The 25668-nt window shown below is 44.2% G+C and overlaps 1 protein-coding gene across 2 annotated transcripts in view; it reads right to left on the bottom strand.

The window, feature by feature from the left end:
* SRPX (sushi repeat containing protein X-linked) overlaps nt 1-25668 on the bottom strand; it is a 106249-nt gene that overhangs the window by 13474 nt on the left and 67107 nt on the right. Inside the window, exons 2-8 of one of the 2 annotated variants that reach the window (XM_036879488.2) lie at nt 23815-23874; nt 18536-18727; nt 16924-17100; nt 8041-8167; nt 3692-3813; nt 2853-3032; nt 1248-1381 (exon numbers count right to left, since the gene is read on the bottom strand). In XM_036879488.2, the coding sequence (XP_036735383.2) occupies nt 1248-1381; nt 2853-3032; nt 3692-3813; nt 8041-8167; nt 16924-17100; nt 18536-18727; nt 23815-23874 (992 nt within the window). The remainder of the gene's footprint in view (nt 1-1247; nt 1382-2852; nt 3033-3691; nt 3814-8040; nt 8168-16923; nt 17101-18535; nt 18728-23814; nt 23875-25668) is intronic. The other variant, XM_036879489.2, reaches the window with a different exon arrangement.

The raw sequence follows: 25668 nt of genomic DNA on the forward strand, positions 1-25668 counted from the left end.
GTCAGCAAACATTTTCTGTGGAGAGCCAGACAGTAGATATTTGAGGCTTTATGGGGCTGCATGGTCTGTGCCCTAACTGTACTACATGCCATTGCAGTGCTAAAGCAGCCTAGATAAATGCACAAATGCATGAGTGTATCTGTGTCCACCTAAAATTTCACTTACAGCAAAGGAAGAGCAAGTTGTTTGGGCTTATTTTTTCTATGGAATCAAGAAGAGATCAGGACATGTATGATCATGGCAGATAACCAGCAGGGTGCATTTCCCACACAGCAGGGTGCTGTGGGCTTGTGGTGCCACGAAGAGCAAGTCCCCAGCTGAGACTGAGGGACACAAGGATGGAGGTAGAGTGGCAGGGACTGGGGGTAAAGACACAGTGAACTAGGTTCTTATCAAAGGAGCCTAAAAATTTTTGCATGGCTCTTCAGAGGTCATGAGAAGGCTTTCAATTATATGGGGGGATGAAATAAGACTTATCATTCATTATTGACTGTTTATGCTGAAATGAGAAATAAAATTATAGCATTTGGTTAAACCAAAATTGTTCTTAACACTTAGTTCTATTCACTGTAATAAGTGAAATATTCCTTTAAAAAATGTGCAGCACCAAGTCCATGACCCAGCGTTAACACCTTGCCTCTTTAACATTTAGTCTCATTGCAAACCAGCTTCAGGACAAACTCAAGCAAGTTCTAGTTCAAGCCTTTCAGTTTATATAGGGTTTTTTTTCCTCCAAGAGACACTGGTTGCTTCATTTTATTGCTCCAAAGCTTACACAGCTGAGATGGGCACACTTACTAGAAAAGTTCTCAAACTTTAAAGTGCTTAGGAACCACCCAGAGGTCTTGATACCATGGGGGCAGGGTCTGGGGCCCGAGGGCTGCGGGACTCCCCTCATCCCTTCAGCCAGCCTTTTGGGCAAACAAGTGATTGAGCCCAGGGATATCCTGGACAGGTTCAGCAAAGGCAATGAATTGTTCTTTGGCTGGGCCTGGACAGAATGTCATTAGACTGATAAGTGAAGACAGACAAACCTTGTTAGCTGGAAACGATTGGGTTAGCTCTGGGGAGTCAATGTTAATCAAGTTATACCCCAGAACCAGATTTGAACAGTGATAGCTCTCAAGTGCCCGTTCCTGCAGCTTGCAGCAAATGGATGAGGCTCAGAATCTGGCCTTCGCTTTAAGGAAATGGCTGGGCCCTTCCCAGCGGAGGTCCCCTCCCACCGAGGCCCTGCCCCGTCTCACCTGCAGCACGCCCAGCTGCAGCCGGTACAGGAGGTTCCGGGCTGTGGGTGTGGACACGATGAGGAGTCGCCTTTTCTCATAGAACTGATCCAGAAGTGCAGCTGCTGTTCTGACGCCCACATTGACATTCATGGCTGGAATTAGAAATGGCCACATGGCTCAGAAACTCTACTTGTTCTGGTGCAACATAGCCCATAATCACACACAGAACCCTACGTGTAAGAAGTAAACCCTGAGATACAGAGTTAGTTCATTCGGGATGAGGTCCCTGAAGCACCAGGTGAGGCATGGGGAGGTATATTAGTTTCCTCCTGCTGCTGTCACAGATCACCACAAACTAGTGGCTTAACACACACAAATTCTCTTACAGCCCTGGCAGGCAGAAGTTTGAAATGGTTTTCACCAGGCTAACGTCAAGGTGTTGGCAAGGCTGTGTTCCCCCCAGAAGCTCTAGCAGAGAATCTGTTTCCTCACCTGTGCCAGCAGCATCTAGAGGCCACCTGCATTCCTGGGCTCATGGCCCTTCCTCCATCTTCGAGGCCAGCAGGACAGCATCTCTAAACCTCTCTTCTCTCTGACTTCACTTCCACCATCTTTTTCTCAGCCTGACAGAAGTTCTGCCCCCACCCCCTTATAAGGACCCTTGTGATTACATCAGGCCCACCTGGATAAACCAGGCTCCTCCCCACAGCTCAAAATCCTGAACTTAATCACACCTGCAAAGTCCCTTTTGCCAGGTGAGGTGAATATTTCTGGGTTTTAGGGCATACAGTGTGACCATCTTTGGGGTGTGGTCATTACTCTCCCTCAGAAAGTGTGACAGGGGAGGAAAGAGTGTTTTTTCTACTTTAATGTACAAAACTGAAGAACCTCAGGCATTTAGCTGATGATGTACATGTCTCCTGCTCACTCTCACCTAATTCTGAATAGCTGGGATCAAAGGGAAAGCATAAAGATGAGAAAGTACCAGGAGATGAGAAAAAAAAGTGAACGGTATAAATAAGATAGATCCAGGATTTTTTGGCTCATCCAAACTTCACACAGTTATCACTACGCAGCCCAATTTTTGTTCCTCAGGAATAAGAGCCAACCAGACTTGAGACCTTATCCCATGCCGGGCACTGCCGTATTCCACTGTTCGATGGATGACCTCATCTAATCCCTGAGTAGTAGGGTAGGTATTATCTTTCTCATACGAACTTAGCAGGAAAGATTCTGAATGGCCAAGGTCTGTGTGACGTTCAAGCCAATGCAAGGTAGGCACTATATCGTCTGCACACAGTTGTGTACTGGCTTCCTAGGAAAGATCCTTACATTTGTAGATGGGAGGAACAGGGTAACTAGGGCCGACTTGGCTGATTCATAATGTCGCTAATGGTTGGCCCCGGGCTTCCACCTCCAGCTTCTTCCTTAGAGGACATGAAAGAGAAATGAGAAGCCAGGCAGAAGCAAAGCAGGAAGGGTGGGTGAGATGAGCTGCAGCAGGGAGCCACCCATCAGAAGAGGGGTGGCACTGAACCTTTTACAGAGTATAGAATGAAGCCCCCTCCCTGCACTGGACTCTAGAAGCAAAGGGTTCTGCTGCAGAGAGGGCCAAACACATACCTGCACAGGTGGGCTCTGCGCCGGACCAAGCCAAGTTGGACTGACACACTCGGGCAGGGCTACCTTGTAGCTCGTAGCCACCGATGCAGGAGAACTCGCAGGTGGCTCCGTAATTATCGCCGTCACTGGAGCACTTCATGTAACCATTTTCCGGGGCATTGAGTTTGCCACAGCGTCTGACTGTACGGACACAAGCCCAAAGGGGACTCAGTGCTGAGCTCCCCTCCACAGAGTAACCAAGGAAGATGAGGATTTCAGAGGCACCAGTTTTGCAAGCAGGCTTCCACACTGGCCTGTGAATTGAGCAAGGGTGAGGACAGCTATCTGGCCAGTGGGTGGGCCTTGGAATGGTCACTGTTTGTATTGGCAAGACCACTGAGCTCAATGACCTTAGCACCCAGAAGAGAAAAAATGATCAGTACTTAGCTGCCCAAACCATGAGGCATAAAACAAACCTTAGAAACCTGGATTTTTTCCAGGTAGACTAAAGGCTTCTACCTGCCTTTACAGGAAGACTTGCAGGCGTTAGGGGGCTACCCAAGCCCAGGGATGGGAAAGTGACCCACTGATGTTCTGGGAGAGCCAGCTGTCGGCTCTTGGGAGACTACTCACTGCTCTCTTGAACTACTTAAATAATCTGCCAGCACTGAACCTCAACCAGATTTGGGTTGTGAAATCCAGGCATCCAGATGGCCCACCTCCCCTAGCCTCATCATCAGAGGCTAGTCCAAAGCTGCCAAGCATCGTTAGGGCAGTGGGCACCCAGAGGGTTCTCACTGGAGGACCTGCTTCCTTTTGCTCTTGTCAACAGGGGAAAAACCAATAAGCAGTATTCTTACCTCTTACTTTAACTCGAAATTTGCAAATGCCCTTGTTCTCGGCTCTGTCAAAGACTGTGTATTGGATCTTGTGGTCTCCTTCTGGAAAATTCGAGCCTGGGGGGAGGCCTTGTAGAATAACACTTTAAGGGGGAAAGAATACCAAAGATGATCATGTGGGCCCAACAACAAAGGCCACTGTGGGCCTAAGGATCAAAGATGCTCATTATAGCCATAGCGGTCCAGCATCCACTCTTGCACCAGATGTGGAGATACTGAGGGCAGCCACTAGCCCAGTTGACTAAAACAAAGGTTACTGGAAGAGTAGAATTCCTCAACTTTACTCTATTTTGGAAGAGCACTTTGACACCAGAAAATGGGAGCTCCCGATTCCCGGGGAGATTAGATCATTTTTCTTGCAGGAAGGGTGGGAGAGGCTAAGAGCCCAGGGCCCCAGGCTTCCTCCAGTCCCTCCTTTGTTCCAGTGGGGACATGAATTGCCTCATTTTGTGGGGGATGAAAAAATTTTCTGTGAGGAAAATCATTTGAGAATATAGTCCAAGCAGTCACCGATAATTTGGGCCTGCAAAGGGTGCTAGAACTTTGTTTTTTCTCTGTGGGCCAGTAGAGATCTTCCCTGAGAAAAGGGTAAGTTCAGTGTAATTCCTTGGCTGTCCCAATGTAGTAATAGTAATAATAAATTATAATTGTTTTTTTGTAGTTAAATAAACCTTACATCTATTAGGAACAATTCTAGGCATTTTATGTATATTAGTTTATTTAATCCTCCCAACAGTACCTACTTCAGTCCTCCCCCATGAAGTGGGTATTAATATCTCCATTTCACAGATGAGGAAAGTGAGGCACCAAGAGGTTAAGGACCTCATCCAAGACCACATGGCTAGGTTGACTTCAGTATTTTTCTTCTTGGCTGTCTGATAAGAACACTAATAGGTGTAGCATTATCAAATGCTAGGTTTCATTTGTTTTTTAACAGAGAGTTTCCCTTCTCTCTACAGTTCTTTGGAATGATGAGTGTATTTGCTAATAATGGACATAGGAAATTATGACGGTCACCACCGAGGAGCGCCTTACCCATAAGGTAGACAAAGTAGTTGTTTACAAAGTATGAAGTGGTCTTAGAAAAGTGCCAGAAACCCCACCATTAGAGATGTGTTGCTTTGGGCCTGCTTTGGGCCTTCAATGCTTTAAGGTCATCAGGAAGCACAGTTTAAATGCAGATAAACCTGGGAGGAATCATGCTTCAGATATGAGTGGCTGTTAACCTCTTGGAGATCACTTCATCTGTGACATGGAACAACAGTGATGAGTCAGTAAGAGAACCAACAGGAAGCACTTGTCTCAGAGCTTGACACTAGAACCTTCCCTCTTAGAAGGCGACTAGTAAGAGTAGCTTGCATGGGGAAAGGGGTCCCAAGAGCAATGCTGCAGAGGCAAGGAGCCCACGTGAGAGCTGAAAAGAGGACAAGAAAGCCTTCTCTGAGCTCCTTGCTCAGCCACAGTGCACTCCCCACAGCACCCTGCTCCAGGCCTCTGCCGGCTCTGGGCTGTGCAACTCTGGAAGCAGACAGCTGCTCTGAACCAAGAGATATGAGCTACAAATAGGCTCTTTAAAAATGTCATGTTTCTAACCATGACATACAGGTTACCCATAAAATGCCAAGGTGAATATCCTCACTAGACAAATAGAGTCATCTGGTGACCTGATATTTTGTGTTTATTATATAGGATCTCAATAGCAATCACAGATGTAAAAATCTAAGACCCTTTTATATGCTAGGGGATGGGCCCAAATATTCAAAGATAGATAAAAAACCCAATCCCATCAAAGATCTAAATGTCATGAAACTAAAACTCAGAAGAAAACATAGGCAAAAATCTCTTGAACATAAGCATGAGCAATTTTTCCTGGACACATCTCCTCAGGCAAGGGAAACAAAAAATGAACAAGTGAGACTACATCAAACTAAAAAGCTTTTGTATAGCAAAGGACACCATCAGAACAAAAAGGCAACCTACTGTACGGGAGAATACATTTGTAAATGATTTATCCACTAAGGAGTTAACATCCAAAATATATAAAGAACTCATACACCTCAACACCAAAAAAACAAATAGCCTGATTAAAAAATGGGCAGAGGACCTGAACTTTTTTTCAAAGAAGAAATACAGATGGCCAACAGGCACATGAAAATATGTTCCACATTGCTAATCATGAGGGAAATGCAAATCAACTGCAGTGAGATATAACCTTACACCAGTTAGAACGGCCACTATCCAAAAGACAAGAAATAACAAGTGTTGGCCAGGATGTAGAGAAAAGGGAACTCTCCTACACTGTTGGTGGGAAGGTAAATTGGTGCAGCCACTGTGGAAAGCAGTATGGAGGTTCCTCAAAAAACTAAAAGTAGAAATACCATTTGACCCAGTAATTCCACTCTAGGAATTTATCCAGAGAAAACAAAATCCCTGATTTGAAAAGATATATGCACCCCTATGTTTGTTGCTGCACTATTTGCAATAGCCAAGAAGATATGGAAGCAACCTTAGTGTCCATCAATAGATGAATGGATAAAGAAGATGTACATATACACAACGGAATATTATTCAGTCATAAAAAAGAAACCCCACCATTTGCAACAACATGGATGGACCTATAGGCTATTATGCTCAGTGAAATAAGGCAGGCAGAGAAAGACAAATACTATATGATTTTGCTTATTTGTGGAATCTAAAAACAAAACAAAATGAACAAAATAGCAGTATACTCATAGACACTGAGAAGTGACTGCTTGTTACCATGGGGGACGGAATGGGGTGGATGGTGGGAAGGGTGAGGGGGAAAAAGGGGCACAAAAATTCTCTATCATAATATAAGTTGGTCACAGGAATAGTAATACAGCATGAAGAATATAGCCAATGATTGTGTAACATCTTCCTATGTTGACAGACACTGTACTAGTGGGGGTAAGGACTTAATAATATGGGTAATTGTGGAACTACTTCTATACTTGAAACCAATATAAGATTGTATATCAATAATAACTCAATAAAAAAATAAAACCCAATCACTAATTATTCCAACCATGACTTTTTTTTAATCCTAATTGCCTAAAGTTTCTCCTTAGGGGTTTGTGACATGTGTATATGACAGCAAAAATTAATTTCCTTAATACTACACTTAAACTTTATCTTTGAAGAATTGCAAGAGGAGAACACAAGTAGTAATCTTATCTAAACTAGATGATGCACTGGGAGAAAATTATCAGGATGTAGGAACAAAATGTCCTGCTAGGGGTGAGAGAGTCAACCTCTTCCTATTAGAAATGTTCTGTTATTGGTAGTAATTGCTTAAAGATGCTTTTTCTTGCCAGCCTGTGTTGATAAGATTCTAGTTAAGTCTTTCTCTCCAGTGTATGGGTTACCAGGGGCTAAGTCAGAAGTACCCTTTGTCCACAGAGGGAAACTCAGTGGGGAGGTCTAACAGGGCCGTGAACTTGAAGGCACAGATGTAAATGTGCTGACATGAAATAGTGGCCTCCAGGGAACATGGAGACCAACCAGATAGCTGCAGGGGTACAGGCCCAGATGTTAGATTAGAACAACATGTAGCTGAACTTCACCGAAGGGAACCATCTGTTTTTGAAAGCATTTTGGATCTCTGTCAGACTATTAATGCAGCTAATTCTGGAGAATAGGGCTGAGGAGGGGAAGAAAGCAGGAGATACCCTCTCTGTTTTACCTTTTGTGTTTGATGTGGTCACGAGTTCTCAAAAAAATTAAAAAGCAAAATTTTGAAAGAAGGAGGTGCTAGAAAAGGGGTGGAAAGTTCTGCATTAAATTACTCCCAGAGCACAAGGCGAGCAGCACAGGGGCTTCCCACGGAGGTAAGTAAGGGCTGAGTAAGGCCTGCAGCATGACTAGGGCCCCCCTGGGCAGGCAATGGGGGTGATTCTATCTCTGAATTAACCAGTTGGCTTCCTCTTCCTCCTCCTGTCCCTCCTCTTCCCTTCTGCCCTCCACCCGATCTTAATTCCCTTGTTTCACTCAACAAATATTTACTGAGCACCAGCTATGTGCTAGGCACAGTTCTGGGCATCAGGGAGGTGGCAGTAAATAAAATGTAGTAGAGAAAGGCAATAAAGATGTGTGTGTGTGTGAAATAAATATGTAGAATGTCAGATGGTGAAGACGACCATGGAGCAAAATTAAGCATAAATGAGGAAGCGCTAAAAGAGTGCTGTGCCAACAGCAAAAACAGACCAACATAGATAGACTTTCCCCACTCTGGGTAATAAATGTCTCACAGAAGAGAGGCAGCATCACCCTAGGTGCCACATTGCACTTACTCAGTCAGAATGCCGTCTGCTGTGTCTCTTCCCTCTGGGGTCTCCCAGGACACCCGAACCGTCAGCTTATTGGGTTCAGCAATGCGTTCCTTCACACTCGGGCACTTGATTCGAGGAGGTTCCATATCTGAAAATATAACCGGGATATTCTCACCATCAAGAAATCTCTCTCCTGCCGAGTTTGAAGACTGAGCACTCAACGGGCACATGGCTAACCGTGCCATCAGCCAGCCTTGCTAGGCATCTGAGTGGGACAATTCACTAGGTACAGCAACTCCTCCTCCTGCTTCCCACCTCCACCTACTGTTGGCAAGACAGCAGCAACCCAACAGGAAGGTATTCAGCCATAGTGAGTCCCTGCTGCTTTCAAGGCAACAAATCTTTACAGAGCGCCTGCCCTACCCAGGCATCATTCCAACCAGTGGGCTTGGGGCTGCGCAAACGCAAGAGAATCAGGTGTTTCTCAGCGTTAGTAGTCCACTAGGGGGATGATGTCACTACACATGAACTATGACCCAAGGGAGAAAATGGCACTGCCCCGTCAGGCAAAATCAAGTTCTGTGGAGTCTGAAAGGAGCCACCCAATGCTCTCATCTGACAGATATGGAGACTGAGGTGCAGAGAGCTCACGGGATTCATTTAAGGCCTGGCAGTAGGGGGTGATAGTGTGAATTATAACCCAAGTCGGAGCACTCACTCCTGGGACAAGCTTGCTCTCCCCATGCTAGGTCTGTTCCTAGCAAACTCAATATCTCACAAGGAACAATAGTCAGTCTGGGTCCACTCTCCCCTCTAGAAGCCACTGGACCCCATCTGTGGTTTTGGTTTGGGGACAGCCGTTTCCCCTTGGCTCTGGCCTTCTAAAGGCATCCCAAATTTCCCTGAGTAGCTAGCTTCTCTGCCTGGTAATAGAATTTCTGCCGCCTCATGCTCACAGATGGGTTGATAATGAGTGCCAGAAATAAATAAGATGTCCATTCCTCACTGGGTTGGATTGCATTTTATTACAGCTAAAGTCAAGTCACAAGAAGGGGGAGTTCAGACTTCTGAAAATTCCACTTGATGGTTTTCAGCAGGTAGAGAATGGATTTAAAGAGGGCCCAACAAATTAACAACATTTAGAGGCACATTGCTTTATGTTCAACGGATAATCATGAAAGTGCTACTGTACCCGAATGAAAATTAAATGTCATCTGACTTGGAATCATAAGCATCTTACAGACTAAGTGCACCAAGGAAAGTCTTCATATACTTTCTCTTGTGTCTTGTCTAGCAAATTCTCATTTACTTAGGGTAATAAATTATGAATACTTTGTTAAACAATTTTGCCTTCAGCTATCCAAATTCATTTTCATTCTATGTCATGCTTCAATGGAGTGTGAATTTGCAGCTTTAATACACTAATCCTAAATTGAATAACTACCATATTTTATTGAATCTAAGTCCCTATCAATCATGAGATGCATTCCAATTTCAGGGATATTAAAATGTGAAAAAATAGGCTTCTTAAAACCGATAAAGTATATAAAGGTTATGATAATATGGAAGTGGCTTTAAATGCATTTGAGGTATCTATTTTCAGTTGCCAAGCTTTTAAAAAATAATCCTTTTTTTCCCACTATGATAGGTGATGGAAGACAGACTTTTCTAATTTGGATGAACATTTCACAGCTTTGGGTGACTCAGAAAGACAAGTACACAACACCTGACCCCTGCTGGTCAAATATAGCCAGCAAACTCATCACAGAAAGCATATTTATTTTTAAAAAATCTAAAGCAAAAGGGTGGGGGACCAAGGAGAGGAGATAGAGTTCAACGTAAAATTACAGCGTGTCACCATATTTTCTGGCAGCAACACTATCAGAGTGAAGAGATGCTCTTAGTCTCTGTGTCATAGAAACTAAACATCTGCATGAAATGGGTTGTTTTCTGCATCAACCAGACATGCTGACATGGTAAGCAAACAACCCCCAACTTAGGTTATCTGGGTGAAGAAGCTCAGCGCTTCCCTAAACCTGCTTATGTCCGGCTAACAATGATCAGTCGAACCTTACCTTGATTTTCAGAAGCAGTGCTCTACCAAACCAGAAACAAAGAAAAATCAACCATGAAAAATAAAAGCTAACATGTACTGAACCCTCCTACATGCCCACCCCGTGCTAAGTACTATCCCTGAATTCTCTCATTGTGTTCTTACAACCACCCACTAGACTAAATACTGTTACCATCACCCCATTTATAGATTGGGATGCATTTCCTTGCTTTTGAAATTTCTTTGTGGCCTGGGATTTGAAAACATGATCACATTCTTCCGAATTATTTTAGTAAGCCAAACACATCTGTGTGTCTGCCTGCTGCTGACCTAGTGTTCAGCACCAACCTCTGCACACACATTCTTTTGTGGTTGCCTGCTCGGGCTTCCCCATAAATCCCTGGAGAGCAGCAGGCCTCAATTCTCTTGCATCCTCAAGCACCATGGCCCCTCCTTCAGCCAATGAGACCAGCTGACTGGCCCTTCAGCAGATGCTCCAGGAACCTAAGCCTATTATTACACAGCCAAGGTCATTGTTCCTTTTTAGAAGTCATCATAAATTTCCATGAATGAACTGAACAGAGTTGCTATAGAAACAAAATTATGATTCCCTGTTGAGTCAGGATGCCCACAGAGCCAGTTATTGTGTGGAAATTCTGAAAGTCTGGTGGAAATCCTGGCCTCTGCCCCATTCATTGGAAACATCTGACAAACTGTCTTCCTTCTCTGAACTCTGGTTTTTTCTCTGCATAGAAAATACCAGAAACAAATATACTGCACTGTATCAACTACTATTTATCTGAGAAATAGGATTGAGAATCCTTAACATGTCCAGCCAGGTAGGTAGTGGAGATGAGGAGGTTCAAAAGGTCAATGTCCTGGCCAACAAGTAACAAGGGAAAAAAACCTTTTAAACTAACATTATAAATTAATGGCATCCTAAAACATTTGCTTTAATAGATTTCCAGTGGGGACGTGCATGTGAAGATGACTGCCAGAGATATGGTTAATAGGTGCTTCAGAACATGACAATAACTTGTGTTTGAGACTGCCTGGCCTGGTGTGGGGTTGCTTCTCTCCACCTCATTCTAAGTCAAGATGATATTCTTATCCCAGCTTATCTTTCACACCAACTTCCTCTCAATCTGTACAGTCCACATGGCAGAAACTGGTGGCTCTATTACCTCCTTCTTATCTGATCCCCCTTCTTTTATAGCAGAAGTTTGCCTAGGCCTTTGGCCTTCCAGAATCAAGACTACCTTTCCCAGCCTTCCTTAAAGGTAGGTGTGGCCATGTGATGGGTTCCACTAATGGGCTGTGAGAAAAAGTGGCATGTACAATTTCTGGGTTATGCTTTTAAAAGGGGTTGGGAGAGTGTACCCTTCTCTCTTTTCCCTTCCTCCTCCACCCTGGTTTTTTATGTGGATGTGCTAGGTTGTTGGGGCAGCCACCTTAGACTGAGGGATGAAAGCTGCAAGTTGAGGATGGAATTACAAGTGAGGAGTTTGGGCCCAGGACACTGCCCTGGACCCCGTAAGCCTAAACATTTATATGAGAATCAAACTTCTATCTCATTTAAGCATTATGATTTTGACCTTGTTAACAGTACCTGAACTGTTTTATAAGCAATGACACCTATTTTTTTTCAAATTACTCCTATAGAGCATCTTGCATGGTATCTTCCAAGAAGTATTTCACTAATGATTTCCAAGCACTGATTTCTAACAAAGAATATTGTGGCAAATTTCCTGTAAAGATGGCTACCCATCATCCCCTTATGTACATGCAGTTCCTCCTACCAAGAGGTGGGGGGCTTTTCCCCCTGTCTTTGAATCTATGCCAGCCTGTGGCTTGCTTTGACTACAAGAATGAAATGGAAGTGACACTCTGCAAGGCCAAGGACCTTAAAGAATCTGGTACCTTCTATTTTTATTATCTTGGAAGCCAGCTGCCATCCAAAGAAGTCCAATTATCTGACGGGAGAAGCCATGTGGAGAAGAAGAGACATTATGAAAAGGGAGAGTGAGAAAGACAAACTGCAGCTAATACAGCCACCTCCAGCTGAGATGCCAGACATGTGAGTGAGGCCATCTTGAATCCTCCAACCCAATCAGTCAGCTCAGCCATTATTATGTGGAACAGAGATGAGCTGTCTCCACTGAGTTCTGCCCAAACTCCCGATCCAAACAACCAGGAGGAATAAGATGGTTGTTGGAAGCCACTAAGTTTTGGGTGGTCTCTTGTGTAGCAGTGAATTACTGATGCAATTATAAAATAGTTGAGGTTGGTGATGGAGGAAGGAAGCGATCCCTTCATGGGGCATGGGAAGGGAGTGATTGCCAAAGCAGATCCAACCTGGACACTGAAAACTTGCCCAACTGTTCACTTCCCCCAGCTAGTATGTAATCATTATGGCTGTCTCTAGGAAATGGTTCCATTTCTTTGGCACCATATAGGAGACTTAAAAACTTTCCCAAATGGAGAAAAGAGTCAAGAAAGGAAGCAATGAATTCCACAAATAAAAGTCAGCATCTTCACCAGAACTACAATTTCACTGGTGATATGTGGATATTAGAGATGGTTCCTTACTCTAAGTCTACCTGCTCTGTTTGCACTAACCAATCATGCCAGGTAAAAAGCAGATTGGTATCTCAGTCAATTGAGTTGTTTTAAGTTGAAACTAGCTTATTGAGAGTTTGCAAAAAATATATGTATTTGTCAACCCAGGAAAAATTTAGCATAATTTAAGACCATGTGCCATAAAACACTGATACATTTATTCTGAGCCCCATGCATGATGTTTGTGTCTTCAACTGAATATCTGGAAATAATACAGTGTGGCTCAGCAAAGTTCCCTATGGGTCACTGGATAAAACCAGCTCTCAGATAGTTGGGAAGCCAGAAAAGTATTCCATCAATTTTCTTATCTTATATCTCACACATTATTTTAGTCCTGAATTTCATTTTGTTAATTCTCCATCTGTTCTATTCCATAGGAAATACAAAACAAGCAGAGAGCAATTCCAGAATACAAATTGGTTTGTACAGTGTCCTTTGTTAAAATAACTACATGAGGCTATTTGCATATCAAAGACATTTGCTTGGTTCTCATTGTCCATGGTTTTTAAACTTTGATTTTTTTCTCCTCTTTTGGCCTAGGAAAAAGTGTTGGTCTGAAGGAGAGGTCATGTGTCTACTAATCTGGTCTCTTCGGGAGGGTTGGTAATTCTAACCATCCATTGTTCTAGCTAAATGCCAGTGTAACCAAAAGTGACTAAAAATGGGAAGTAAGAAAAAATATTCCCCCCTCACCCCCAGAACAATAGTCGTTATATTCTTAGGGTTTTTTTTTATATCTATGCAAGCTGTGGCTTTTTAAATACTTTACTCTCCTGCAATTTGCAGTATGCTTTTTGTACTACATTGACTTATTTCTATCTATATCTGTTTCTGAAATAACCATGGATTTGAGTCCACTGCCAGAGTGTGGTCTGCATAAGAAAATCAATTTTAACTCGTGGTCCTTTCAAATTAGCCAGACCACAGAACTGACCAGCTCGGAGTCAAAAGTAAACTGAGTGTTCTCTCTTCTCTCTGGGTCTAGAGGGTTTAGTGGAGAACTGGGATGATATTCTCAGTACTCAGCACAGCTCTGGCCAAGAAGCACTCTTCAAGGGTGTGTGGAAATCTGGGAACTACTCAGCCACCATGTGTCAGCTCCTAAAACAGGCTGGAGTTCTGGGTTATGCTTAAGGATCCCATAGCCCTGCCAACCCACAAACAAAACTATTGAACTAATTTAATACATGTAAAGCCAAAAGACTCAACGACATCTCTGGCATAAAATTCACTGGGGACAAACTAGAGCTTCTCTAGCATCAAAATCAAAAAGAATTGCCCACTTGTTTTGTCCATCTCTCTTTTTCCTGGGAGCTCTGTGGTCTCTGTGGCTCACTAGTCCCCTTTTTGCCACTCCTACCGAACTGCATGTACAATTGCCCTTCCCCCAAATATGCCTGCACCTTGCCCTGGCAAACTCTAAGATAAACCCCCTGAAATTGGTATTCATAGCTTAGCTCTTTGTCTCTCCCTCTGGGAAGGTTCCAGGCCCATCTGGTCTGGCTTAAGACATGCTTGTTGCTTTTTAAGAACCATCAGCATTTCTTTTCATTGTTGCACACAATCTGGACACTTGAACGGTGGGATCCCTAGAGAACTCTCTGCCAGTGCTTGCTTAGCAGAAAGATTTTCCAGCCTCTCCTCTTCTTCCCTCACCTCTGCCCCTTCCAGTGTGAGGGAGGAGAGATTCAGAACCTGTGGGAGTTCGTTTGAAGAGCTAGCTTGCATGTGCCAAGTCACAGAGGAGACACTGAAAGCAACAACTAAGAGGGGCCCTTCTGACCTGAACATCTGGCCTTAGGTCATGTCCTTCAAGAGGAGTATAGCCCGGGTCACAGCCTTGGTGCCATTCTACCCACATGCATTGATTAGGACCCTCTTTGGTCTTTCCACTGAGAACTACAGTGATTCAGGGGGAGACCTCTAAAACCTCAGAGAAAAAAGTTTGCTGTGCCAAATATTCTGTTGGTGCTCAGTTCTCCTATAATCTTCCCTTTACTGCCTGTTCTGAAAGTCTCAAAAATTTTTCTCACACCCCTTTTGCCAGCTGGGTGCCAGACAGGTTTGCCAACAGGAGGCACTCTCATGAGAATAAAAGGCAGAAAGAAGGTAGAAACCATTATGTTTCAATGTTTTGTATGAGCTGCAATGCAGGTTTCCTGGGTTCCTTATCCATGATGGTTACAGAAATGTCAGCATCAAGGATGGGTTTACGGACTTTGGGTAACCCTACCATCCCACTTTTGCTCCTCTAGCCCTTGGTTGGTATGGTTTTCTGCTGTAATTAATCTCTGGTAACAGTGTTTGTGCTCCTCCAGCTGTTCCTATATTTTTGTAATCAATTCCCTGTATGAAATTCTCCTTTGTCCGAAATACCTAGAGTGGTTTGGTTTCCCAATTACTGACCAATACAAACTCCTACCTAAATCCTAGAAAAAGAGAAGCCCAGATTATCTGAATCAGTTATCTGAGTAATTATTGGGACTTGTTGCTCTTGTCAAATGGATACAAGGTATGTTCCAGGCTGTGACTCTGATATAGAAGGGTTTTGATTACATCTTTTGCCAGGTCCCTTGGCTATAACCCATTAAGCACATAACTGCAGAGTGAGAATGGCTGATGCTGCCAGGAAAGACAGTGGACAGTGGTGCCATTGTGAAGACACCCATCAGACAGGCCAAAGGAGCTGTTGCGCATTTTCCCCCAGAAGGCAGCATCAATTTCAGTCCTATTCCTGAAATATCTGCCCCATCTACTGAGGAGTCAGAAAGGAGTCCTTGGGATGAAGTACATTAGCAGACTGAGCTGAACAGTTCTCTGGAAGATGGACAGATCCCAGCAAGAAAGGACTCAGGCTCCTATGACCAGCTGCCTCAGCACCTCAGAGCCAGAGCCGCCCCTGATTCAGGGATGTTGGGCCTGGGAGCTTGGAGAAACAGGCTTGGCTCTATGCAACCTTAAGCAAGAGAGGTGACCTCCTAGGCCTCATCTGTAGAATGAGGGATTAGACTAGAATGTTCTTTAAGGGAAGGTCCTGGCAGCTCTAACAGTTTATGAGTAAATGATCCTCTGGACAAGTGGTTCTCAACCACTTGAGGGAGCTTCAGAAAAATACTAGGACCCCAGATATTCAGATTTAAATGGCAGCCAGAGTTGAAAACCACTGTCCCACAGCAGTCTGCCTTAACCATTTAAAGGGCATTGGAATATCCTGTGGATTTTGATCTGCCAGGTTTGGGATGGGTCCCAAGATTCTGCATTTTGAATAAGCTTCCTGCTGGTGCTGATGCTGCTGATCTGAGGACATCCTTTTGAGTATAAAGGTACTAATGTTCTTCCCAAACTTAATCTGCTAGGGCAAGTTCTTAAACTTTAGAGCATCAGAATCCCCTGGAGGGCCTGTGAAAATGCAGACTGCTCAGCCCCACCCCAGAGTTTTCTAATCCTGCGGGTCTGGAGCGGGGCGGGGAATTGGCATTGCTAACCAGTTCTCGGGTGGTGCTGACACTTTCTGACCAAGGAGCCATGGCTTGAGATCCACTGCTCTCAGACACTGGTCCTGGATCCTGGCTGCCCACAAAAACTCCCTGGAAGCTTTTCTGCCGACACCTGCTTCCTCCAGCTGTCCCACATCAGGCTAGTTGAATCAGAATCTCTAGCGAAGGACCAAGGCATGGCTATGTTTGGACAGATACTCCGGTGACTCTGGGAAGTGGCCAGGGTGGTGATTCACTGCCCTTAGACCAGTGATGCCCAGTAGGGGAGTGATTCTTCTCCTTCCTCTCCTCCCCACTCCAGGGGGACACTGTCAAACTACCAAAATCAACAACAAAGGAACTACATCTGTTGGCTTAAAGACACATAGATGCTCTCTGCAGGAATATTCTGCAAATGTCACTAACTGCTCACTGCTACAGGGCAGATCCCGGAACTACAATAAAGCAGAGGGCATGCACCACACCGGTGCCAGCCTGCAGCTCCCTCGATAGCAAGCCAAAACAGACACAAAAATCTGATGAAAGTCATCAGCTGTGAAGTCAGCTCTAGAATCAAGACTGAGGTTAGGTCTAGGCTGAGCCAGAGAGCTAGGGATGAAGAGAGTTACTGAAAGCAAAACTGGGTGCTTATGCTTTCTACATGGGATACTGGTCCTTCCTTTAAAATCCATTGTACGAACACCACCCAACTCCTCCCAAAGTCTGTGCCTCCTGAGGGCTGTGATATTTTCTTACCAATACAGGAGGCTGGTCGGCCACTCCAGGCCTTGTTGTCCATACATGTGACTGTCCGCTCCCCTTTCAGTGTGTATCCCAGCGAGCAATAGTACTCACACCGGGAGTTAAAGTAGGCACCGTCTACGCACTTGAACCCTCCATTTGCTGGCATGGCAAGGGTAGGACATCGCTTTTCTGAAAAAGAGAAAACAGGATATTCAGTATTTCCTAGTTTTTTTGCCCCTAGAGTTTCAGAGGCCAGAAACTCTGAACGCATGACAGAAAAGTTAACTTAATTATAATGCATAGAATTAGAGAAACAATGGATGGTGGCATGTCGTTCTGAAGGGACACCAACTTTCCTATTGGAGTGGCTGGGGCTGGCATCCCAGCTAAGCCACTGTCTTAGGTTGGGTTACTCAGAAGCAGACCTGAGACAAGGGTTTGTGTGCAAGTGATTTGGTAATAAAGTCCAGGGGAGACCAGTGAGGGGTGGGAGAGGTGGGCGTGCGGGAGGGAGGAAAGGAGCTGGGCAAGGGAGATGTCGGGCAGTCAGCCTCAGCCTGCTCCCACATGGGGGCTCTGAACCCCAGTGACATCTGAGTTTGCCCTGCCTCCAGGCAAGGAAGCTAGGCTTTCATAGTCCTGCCCCAGTCACTATGGGGCAGCTACAGGCTGCCCATGGGGATGCTCGCCTGGTGGGACAAAGAGAGCAGCCCTCTGAAGGAGCAGAACCTTTTCTGCCTCTGAAGAAGACAGAAGTGCAAATCGTTATGGGCAGAACCCCCAGAAGCCGAGGTTCTGGACACACAGAACTGGTAAAAGGGCATCCAGGGAGATCTGAGAGAAGCACTGAAAGTGTCCATTGTCATGACCTGCATGGGCTGGGTCACACGGCTGCAGCTCCGAGCCTCAGTTTCCCCAACAGTAAAGCTAAAGTAATGGCACCCATATCAACAGGGTTGTTGCAAAAACTGAATGTGAAATGGCTGGCACACAAGTGGTGCTCAATCAGAGGTGGCTGTTTTGACTAACAATGGCATCTAAAATGTGCTGCAATAATGCTGTACCTCTTTCCGTTTCCCAAATGAGATACGACTTTTCATGAAGCTGAAAGTCAGTCCCTGAAATGCTCTTCCAGTCTTTCCTCTGGAGGCACATTGTCTTTCATGAAATAAGCATCATTCTTCAGTAACTCTTTCCCTGCCTCCCTGAGCTCTGCCCTTTGGCAGAACACTAGACCCCACTGGTAAGAATCCATGGCTCAGCACCATTCTTGTATTTCTGTCTCAGTTTACACCTCGGCTGTGCTGTCTGATGTAATTCTGTGAGCTCACTGATGGCAGAGCCTGCGTCTTTGTTCCTAACCCACAACATGTTTTCAGGTCCAGCACTTACTAACTACACACAACCTGTTTGCTGAACATTCATCTGTTCTCTTCCCATTTCCCAAATGTGTCTGAAAGGTGTCATGTCACTTCCACCCTATCTTGGAAACCCACTGCTTTCTGCTCACAAGGGGCGTTTTCCTCACCAAAGACCACAGAACATCAGCAAAAAGCTCTGATCTCAGAGAAAAAACACTTTGGCCCTGATTGGTCCTGAGGACCCACCAAGGGGCACTACTCACGCTTGCAGATGACCTTGTCGGACCAGCGCTTGTTTGACTGGCAGACCAGCTGGGAAGAGCCGTGCAGCTCATAGCCTTTCCGGCAGCGAATATCACACCTGGTTCCCAGGGCTGTTTTGTAGTATCCTCCTTGAGGGGCCCTGCAGTACACATCTCCGTACTTCACCTTGATGGGGGAACACCATGGGGTGTCTACAGGTAGCAGAAACAAAGGGGGAAAGAAACAGGAAGTGACATCTTCAGAAAACGTGTCTCCTCACTCTTGAAGTCCCTGGCTGGCTGCATTCCAGATCCGGGACCTCCACATAGTGCCCCATGTCTTTCTGGTGTCTCTGGGTGGGGTGGGGGGTTATGACCATGGGACTAGGTGTGGGCATATCTGACTATGGATTCAGGTTCCTCCATCACTAGCTGTGTGATCTTGGGCAAGTTCCTTAACCTGAGTCCATACCTATACCTCTGTCACGGGGCTCTTATGAGAACTAAAAATATAATGCATACAAGTACCTAGCACAGGGCCCAGTACATAGTAACAATGCAATAAACATTTGTTCTTTACAGCAGTTCCCTTAACTGGGTACATCATTCTCTTGAGGGTCATGATACCATTGTGAACCCTAACTCCAACCACCCGTACAGGGTGGCAAGGGAAGTTAATAATTGCTTAGATTTTTTTCCAAGCTTATATGTATACTCTCTGTAAAAACTTGTACTACTATTTTAATTAATAGGAATGAAGCTACATTGTCCAGGGTATTTTTTTGCCACAGGCTATATAACTTTGGCTTAAAGTTGCAGAACAATTGCTCCCCATAGGAAAGCAACCCCCCTGTTCAGATGTGTCCAGTTATGCCCCATTTAGGTAAGAGGGGAACACTCCTCCCAAATGGCAAGGTTCCAGGGCGTTTTGATTTTGGTCTCATAGTTACCCAGAGCACAGCCAGGATGACACTAAGAAATCGGAACCTCTCCTGTGAGCCTTTTGGAAGGTGCCGGCTGAGAGCCATAACATTCTCAGAGCTCCTCAGTGGGGAAGTTCCCACAGTGGCCAACGCACAGTCGACTGGGACCAGTAATGAGCTCCCTCAAGACTGCGGGCTCTAAATGTCAAGAACAGGAGCCCTCCATCCACGGCTGCCTGGCTCCTCCCTGCACCCCAGCACCTGAGCTGTCAGCAAGCGGAGCTTGTGCGCCATCATGTGGCCACAGAGGGGGATAGATGCTGTTGGACTTCCCAGGAATTCGCCTCGGAGATGTGTTTCTGACTCATCTCAGCCATGAAAACCAATGGTCACGTCCAGGTCTGCTGCATACACTGCTTTTTCACTTTTGTGCTTCCACGTCTCCTTCGGCTAATACTTTCACCATATAATATTCTGCAGACATCTCCAAGTGGGTCCCAAAGTTAGGGCTCAAGCAATATTCCCTGAACTTTCTGGGTAAAAATGATATCCTGAAGGCTTAGCCTAGAGCTGATTAAACTGAGTCCTGTGGATACTTGCAGGAGCTTATACCAGGCCTGCAGGCCCTCCCTGAACAAAGTGGCCTTCCTCTGGGGTTTATACACATACTCTGTATGTGCTAATAATATCTTTAAATGGAAAAATCTGGACCTGAAGTACAAAACAGCATACATGTTTCCATTATTTTCTTCTGGTATAAAAGAATTCTCCAGCCAATTTTAAATGCTTTAGTTTTCTTTGGTGGATGGCTCCAGGTAAGCCATGAAACTAGGAGATTTCAAGATCACAGGTAAATGAGAAGCCCTTGGGGTATGTTTGCTGAGCACTGCCAAGGTGTGGATATTTCTTCTATAATCAAGTCCTTAAGAGAAATTCTGGAAAAATCCCTGGACGCCTACTACTCAAATAAAACCAAGATTTGGAATGTACTGGCTTCTGTGGCTATAAGAAGTGAAGTGTATTTCTCTCTCCCTGCCTCTTTTTGCCTTTCTTTTCCAACTGTAATAGGAAAGATTGCCTGTAGGGAAACTCCAAAGTGCACTTGGCATTTTTAACCACCAAGAAGCACTTTTTGTGGCCCTCAGAGGACTTGTATGGTGTTAAATCTTAAAAGCCATCTGTTGCTTTACCTCTTTATCTTTATGATCATCTTGCCCTGCTCCTCCCTAACTTCCCACTGCCTCATTTCCTCACAGTCCCCCCTGCCTGCTCTGTTCCCCTTTGAGACTGCATTGCTGTTGTGCTTTCCCATCTGTAGCCTTCTTCTTCTCTTGCCAGTTGGGGGCCCTTTGCTGACTCCTTCCCCATCATATCACAGGCCAAATTTTGGAACTCTTGACTGAGAATTGGGCTCCAGAGAGAGACGATGCAATTCCCGGGGGAAGCTGGGGAAGAGTGATGAGATGGGAGAGAGTATGGTGGCCCCTGAAGGAGATGATGAGAATGTAGTGAGCTGGTGGGGTATGGGGGATACAACAGTCAGCAAGGAGTCAAGAGGCCTGGGCGCACTTTCTAACTTTATCGATAATCTTCTTATAACCCTGGGCAAGTCACTAAAATTTTCAGGCAATCTTATTCTTCATCTATAAGAGACAAGAATGGATTAAATTATTTTTAATGTCCTATCTAGCTTTAAATTATACGATTCAAACTCTGTCTCATTCCTCTCCGATCCCCTGCCCATCTCACACCCATGCCTACCTCCTTTCTCCTTCTTCTGACTGCTAACTTTGGTAGTATCTTGTAACCCTTCCAGCTGAAGGCAAATTCTTCCCGCATTTTGGGTCCCGATCACAATTCTACTGATGGACGGACTGGAAGAGTATCCAGTTCTCCACTTGTTTTTCACTCAACTGTTGAAAACACATCCTTCAGCTTCTGGACTTTGATGTGAGTTTAGGGAGGGATGCAACATTAAACTAAAACGAGGCAGCACACATGCAGTTCTTAGCACATGTGCTGCGTTTGTCTCGCCCACAAATGTACCCAGGACAAACATATAAGGCTGGCAGGTATGTTAGAGAATGACCTGTGTATATGTGTATCACAAATTCACATCTTTCCATAAGATATGCAATTAGAGTCTCACCCATATCCTGAGTCTTTAAATCCCCTAACGTTCATGGCTGCAGATCTGAATGCTGTGCTATTGTCAACATGTGCAAAAAAAAAAAATCTTGTTTTCATTTATTCACAAAAGTAATTTCTTTTGGATTACTTCCCAAGACAAATCTTTGGAAGACACTTTGACAGTTTAACAGCCCTGCAGTGACAGTAATGAAAATGTCAGTGAGTGACTTGAATTTGAAGTGCATGCAAGCACCCTGAATTAAAGTGAATGGGCAAAACGTGTAACACAGAGGCTTAGAGAAAGGAAGCTCTTTTACTGCTTCAAGAAAGGCAGGTTTATTTAGGGAGAACACTACATCGATTATTCACGAAAGCTTTTTTATCCCCTGGGCCAATGTGGCAAGCATTCCAGTTAACTGGAGTTCCTGGGGTAGCAGTGCCACATAGGAAACTAATGAGGAGCCACTAGCAAACTAGACATTGAGTTCAAACAGCTGGATTTCAGACCCAAACGTAATGTTTGCTAGCTGCATGACCCTGGGCAAGTCACCTACCCTCTCTAATCTGTGGTCCCTTCCTCTTTAAATAAGGACTAACAACCTGTCTCTACATGCCTTCCCCTTGTCTCAGTTAGTGTGATTATGACAGCAATCCAAGTAAAAGAATCAAAAGCAATGCTTGCTATATTCTGGGAACACAATAAGTGTTGGCTAAATTACACTTTCTTCTTCCTTTTAATTCAATGCAAAAACACTGAGTATATACTCTGTACCAGATACTGTGCAGGTGCCTGAGGAGCTAGTGCTAACCTCCCAGTTAACAATGGTTTGCCTCCAAGTTTTAAAACTAAAAAAACTGACACTGAAAACAATTTCCTAAGAAGTATCACTTTTTAAACATTTGGGTTAAATTCTAGGGCAGGTACATATTTTGGCCATCTGGTCTACCTTCCACACTTGGAATGCTGCGAGGTGAGGGTGAATGCTGGGAACACAGGGCACTAGAGGACCCCTGCTATACCTGTGAAGGGTCACATGTGCATGCACATGTTTTCAGAAGACTTTTCAACAAAGGGACTCAAAAAGAAAAATAAAAGAGATTTTGTAAAACCCTCAATTAAATACAGAGCGTTAGGAATCAGAATACCTCCTTACCCCAAACCTCTAATGAACAAGTTTGTGTTTGATTGGTTCATTCGCGAGGCAGCTGTTATAGGAGCTGTGGGTAGGAATGAGTTTGTGCACTCGCGGGTCACAAGCGAATGCAGAATGCGATAGGAAACACACCTGGACACAGGCACCAGCCACTACATTAGAAAGACTGCTCACGTGTGGAAACAACTGAAGGACTCTCTCCAATCAAAGGCTGAGCAGTACTACCCTGACTCTCCTATAATCGAGACACATCACAGCAGAGCAGGGCGCTGCCCTCTTGCCAGAACATGGGCAGATTTCCAGGGTGAAATGCCACAATGGAACTTTGTTAACCAACTTCCTTCAAATTATTCTTTTATTGTAAAAGGAACTGGATTCATAAGGAAATAATCTCAATTTGTCTTCTTTCCTCAGGGTCCTCTAAGCTTCAGAGAAATGACTCACCATTAGGAATATTTGTGGCCATACTTACCTGAGCCTGCATAGAAGGTTCTTGATTAGGCTTTTTGTACCTACTGTGGGGTGGATTGCTGGAAATGTGTAGAGATGGAGCTTGTTATCATTAAAGTTTGGGCCACACAATTTACTCATCTTTTCAGGAGCCAAGCTGGACTCAGAAAGAGCAGAATGAAATGAGCTCATGAAAATCAAGTTTTCTCATTCCCCATTCAGCTCAGTACATTAGCAGCACAGGGTCCAGATTTAACCTTGAGTAGTTTACTCTGGACAATTCTGGCTGTAATGTATGAATCAGGCAGAATTCATGGCTTGATTTTCACTCTTATCAGCTAGAGCTTGGCTTTGCAGCAGTAAGGACAGTAAAGAAACTTATAAGAATAAAATGACCACTGGGGTGCTGAAGGGCAGCCCTTCAGAGACTTCAAATGCACTTTCTTTCTTTCATTTCTCCTTTCTTTCTCTTTTTTTTAGATGGGAGCATATGCATATTGATTTTTAAGTATTTTTTTCTGGGCAGGTAATCAGAACTTCAATGGGTTGTCTGGTCACTTTATTACAGTCTGCTCTGCAGAGCAAAAAGGAGAGTTCTCCTGGCATCAGCAGGTCCTCATCAGCACATAAGCAAAGCATTCACCTTTATATCTAGTGTGTGAATACCCGACTTCTTCGTCTTCTAGCGGTGGGTCTCCAGATCCTACAATGAAAAAGAACAGAGACTGCAGCAAGAAAAGCCACATGACACAGATGAATGTCCCAAAGCATCGCTTTGGCACAGTCCATGCAAGAGGGGCTAATAGAACGCAGAGCCAAGAGTGAAAGCTTCTATGGCCATTCCGGGAGGAACACGGGACCTCTCAGAGTGAACCTGATTGGGCCGAGGTTGCCAGAACCAATAAAAAGGAGCTCAAATTGTTTTTGGGATCACCATGCACCCACTGAAATTCTGGACTTAGGATTAAGTCAACTTCACTCTGAGCAGATGCCAATGTATATGCATCTCATGCCAGGGGAGATGCAGTAAAATGTGTGTGATTCAGACATGGCCCCCAGTTTCTCCAAGAGTCAAGAAAACCCAGGTGAACCCTTGTGAGCCAAACTGGGGTGGAGGATAAAGAAGCAAATCAAATGTCTTATACTGATGACAAAAGAAATGCAAAGCTGCTTTGGTATATTTATAGGAAACTAGGGCCAAAATGAACAGTCCCACATGTTTATTCATAACCCCTCACCAGGGCACAGCCCAAGTACAATCTCTTGATGAGTCTTGCTACCTTTGAAAACTACAGTCTCAGACAGAAAGTCTGTATTTAATTTTAAAACATAAACTCATTTTGAAGTTGGAGCTGAATCACTTTTTAGAATAATATTAAATATTGAATTCCAGTAAGTGGTTGATCCTTCATCTCTGAAGTGGTACCAGGTTCCCAAACTTCAAAACAGTAATCTTAAATTTAGAGATTGTTCCCTCAGGACTTCCGAGTCTAATCACTGACCATTGATTTAGCCCCATCTTGGTCACACGTTGACCTACAGGGAGCTGCAACCATACAAACAAGAATGCTCTCTATCATGAGCTTATTCAAGTCCCCATACAGGATAAGGAAATGAGATGGTCACTGCTCCGCTTGCATTCTGGATGAGTGATGGTGAGTGTGGAAATGGAAAGTGGGACCATGTCCATTTTGGAAAGGCCCCTGCTCCTCAACTAAAGAAGCCCAGGCCTGTGTTCTGCTTTACTCCAGGTTTTTTCACCTGGTCTCTGACCACCCAGAAAGGCACAAAATTACTCAAGCTGTTCATTATTCCCTATCAAAAAGTGAATATGAACACCAGTGTTACCCTTCAGAAGAGCAATCTAGCAACATGAATCAAAAGCCTGTTAAAACCCCTTGATCCAGTCATTCCACTTCTGGGAATCTATCCCAAGGAAATAATATGAAATATAGAAAAAAACTACACACACCCATTTTTTTGCAATGTCATTTATAATAGCAAAAGACTATAAAGAGACCACATAGTCAATACTATGATTAAACAAATTATAATACACTCATTGGATATAATATATAATGTAGCCATTAAAGATCATGTTTATAAAATGGCACAATAGCATGGAAAAACCTTATGGTACAACATCATGTAAACAATGTGTAATGACAAAATTATATAAATGTTGTGATTTGTAGCAATGCAAAACAAGCAAATTTAAAATGCATAGAAGAGTCTGATAATTGGATGATTTTCTTTTCTAACTTTTCTACTATAAACATGGATTACTTTCATAATGGAGAATAAATTTTATTATGCAAGTAATTCAAAGAAGCTTAGTTTCCAAAATCAGAAGTGAATATCAGAAGTGTTTAAGAATCTACTGCCCCTCCCTTTCCACCCTGCCCCCCACCATTTCTCTCCATATTCAGAGGTGAGCTGGAATTCCTTAAGAACGGTTGGATTCTCTAACTCATATGGGCCATTTCTAAGAGTCAAG

This window comes from Manis pentadactyla, chromosome X, assembly GCF_030020395.1.
Source record: "Manis pentadactyla isolate mManPen7 chromosome X, mManPen7.hap1, whole genome shotgun sequence".
Taxonomy (NCBI): Eukaryota; Metazoa; Chordata; class Mammalia; order Pholidota; family Manidae; genus Manis; species Manis pentadactyla.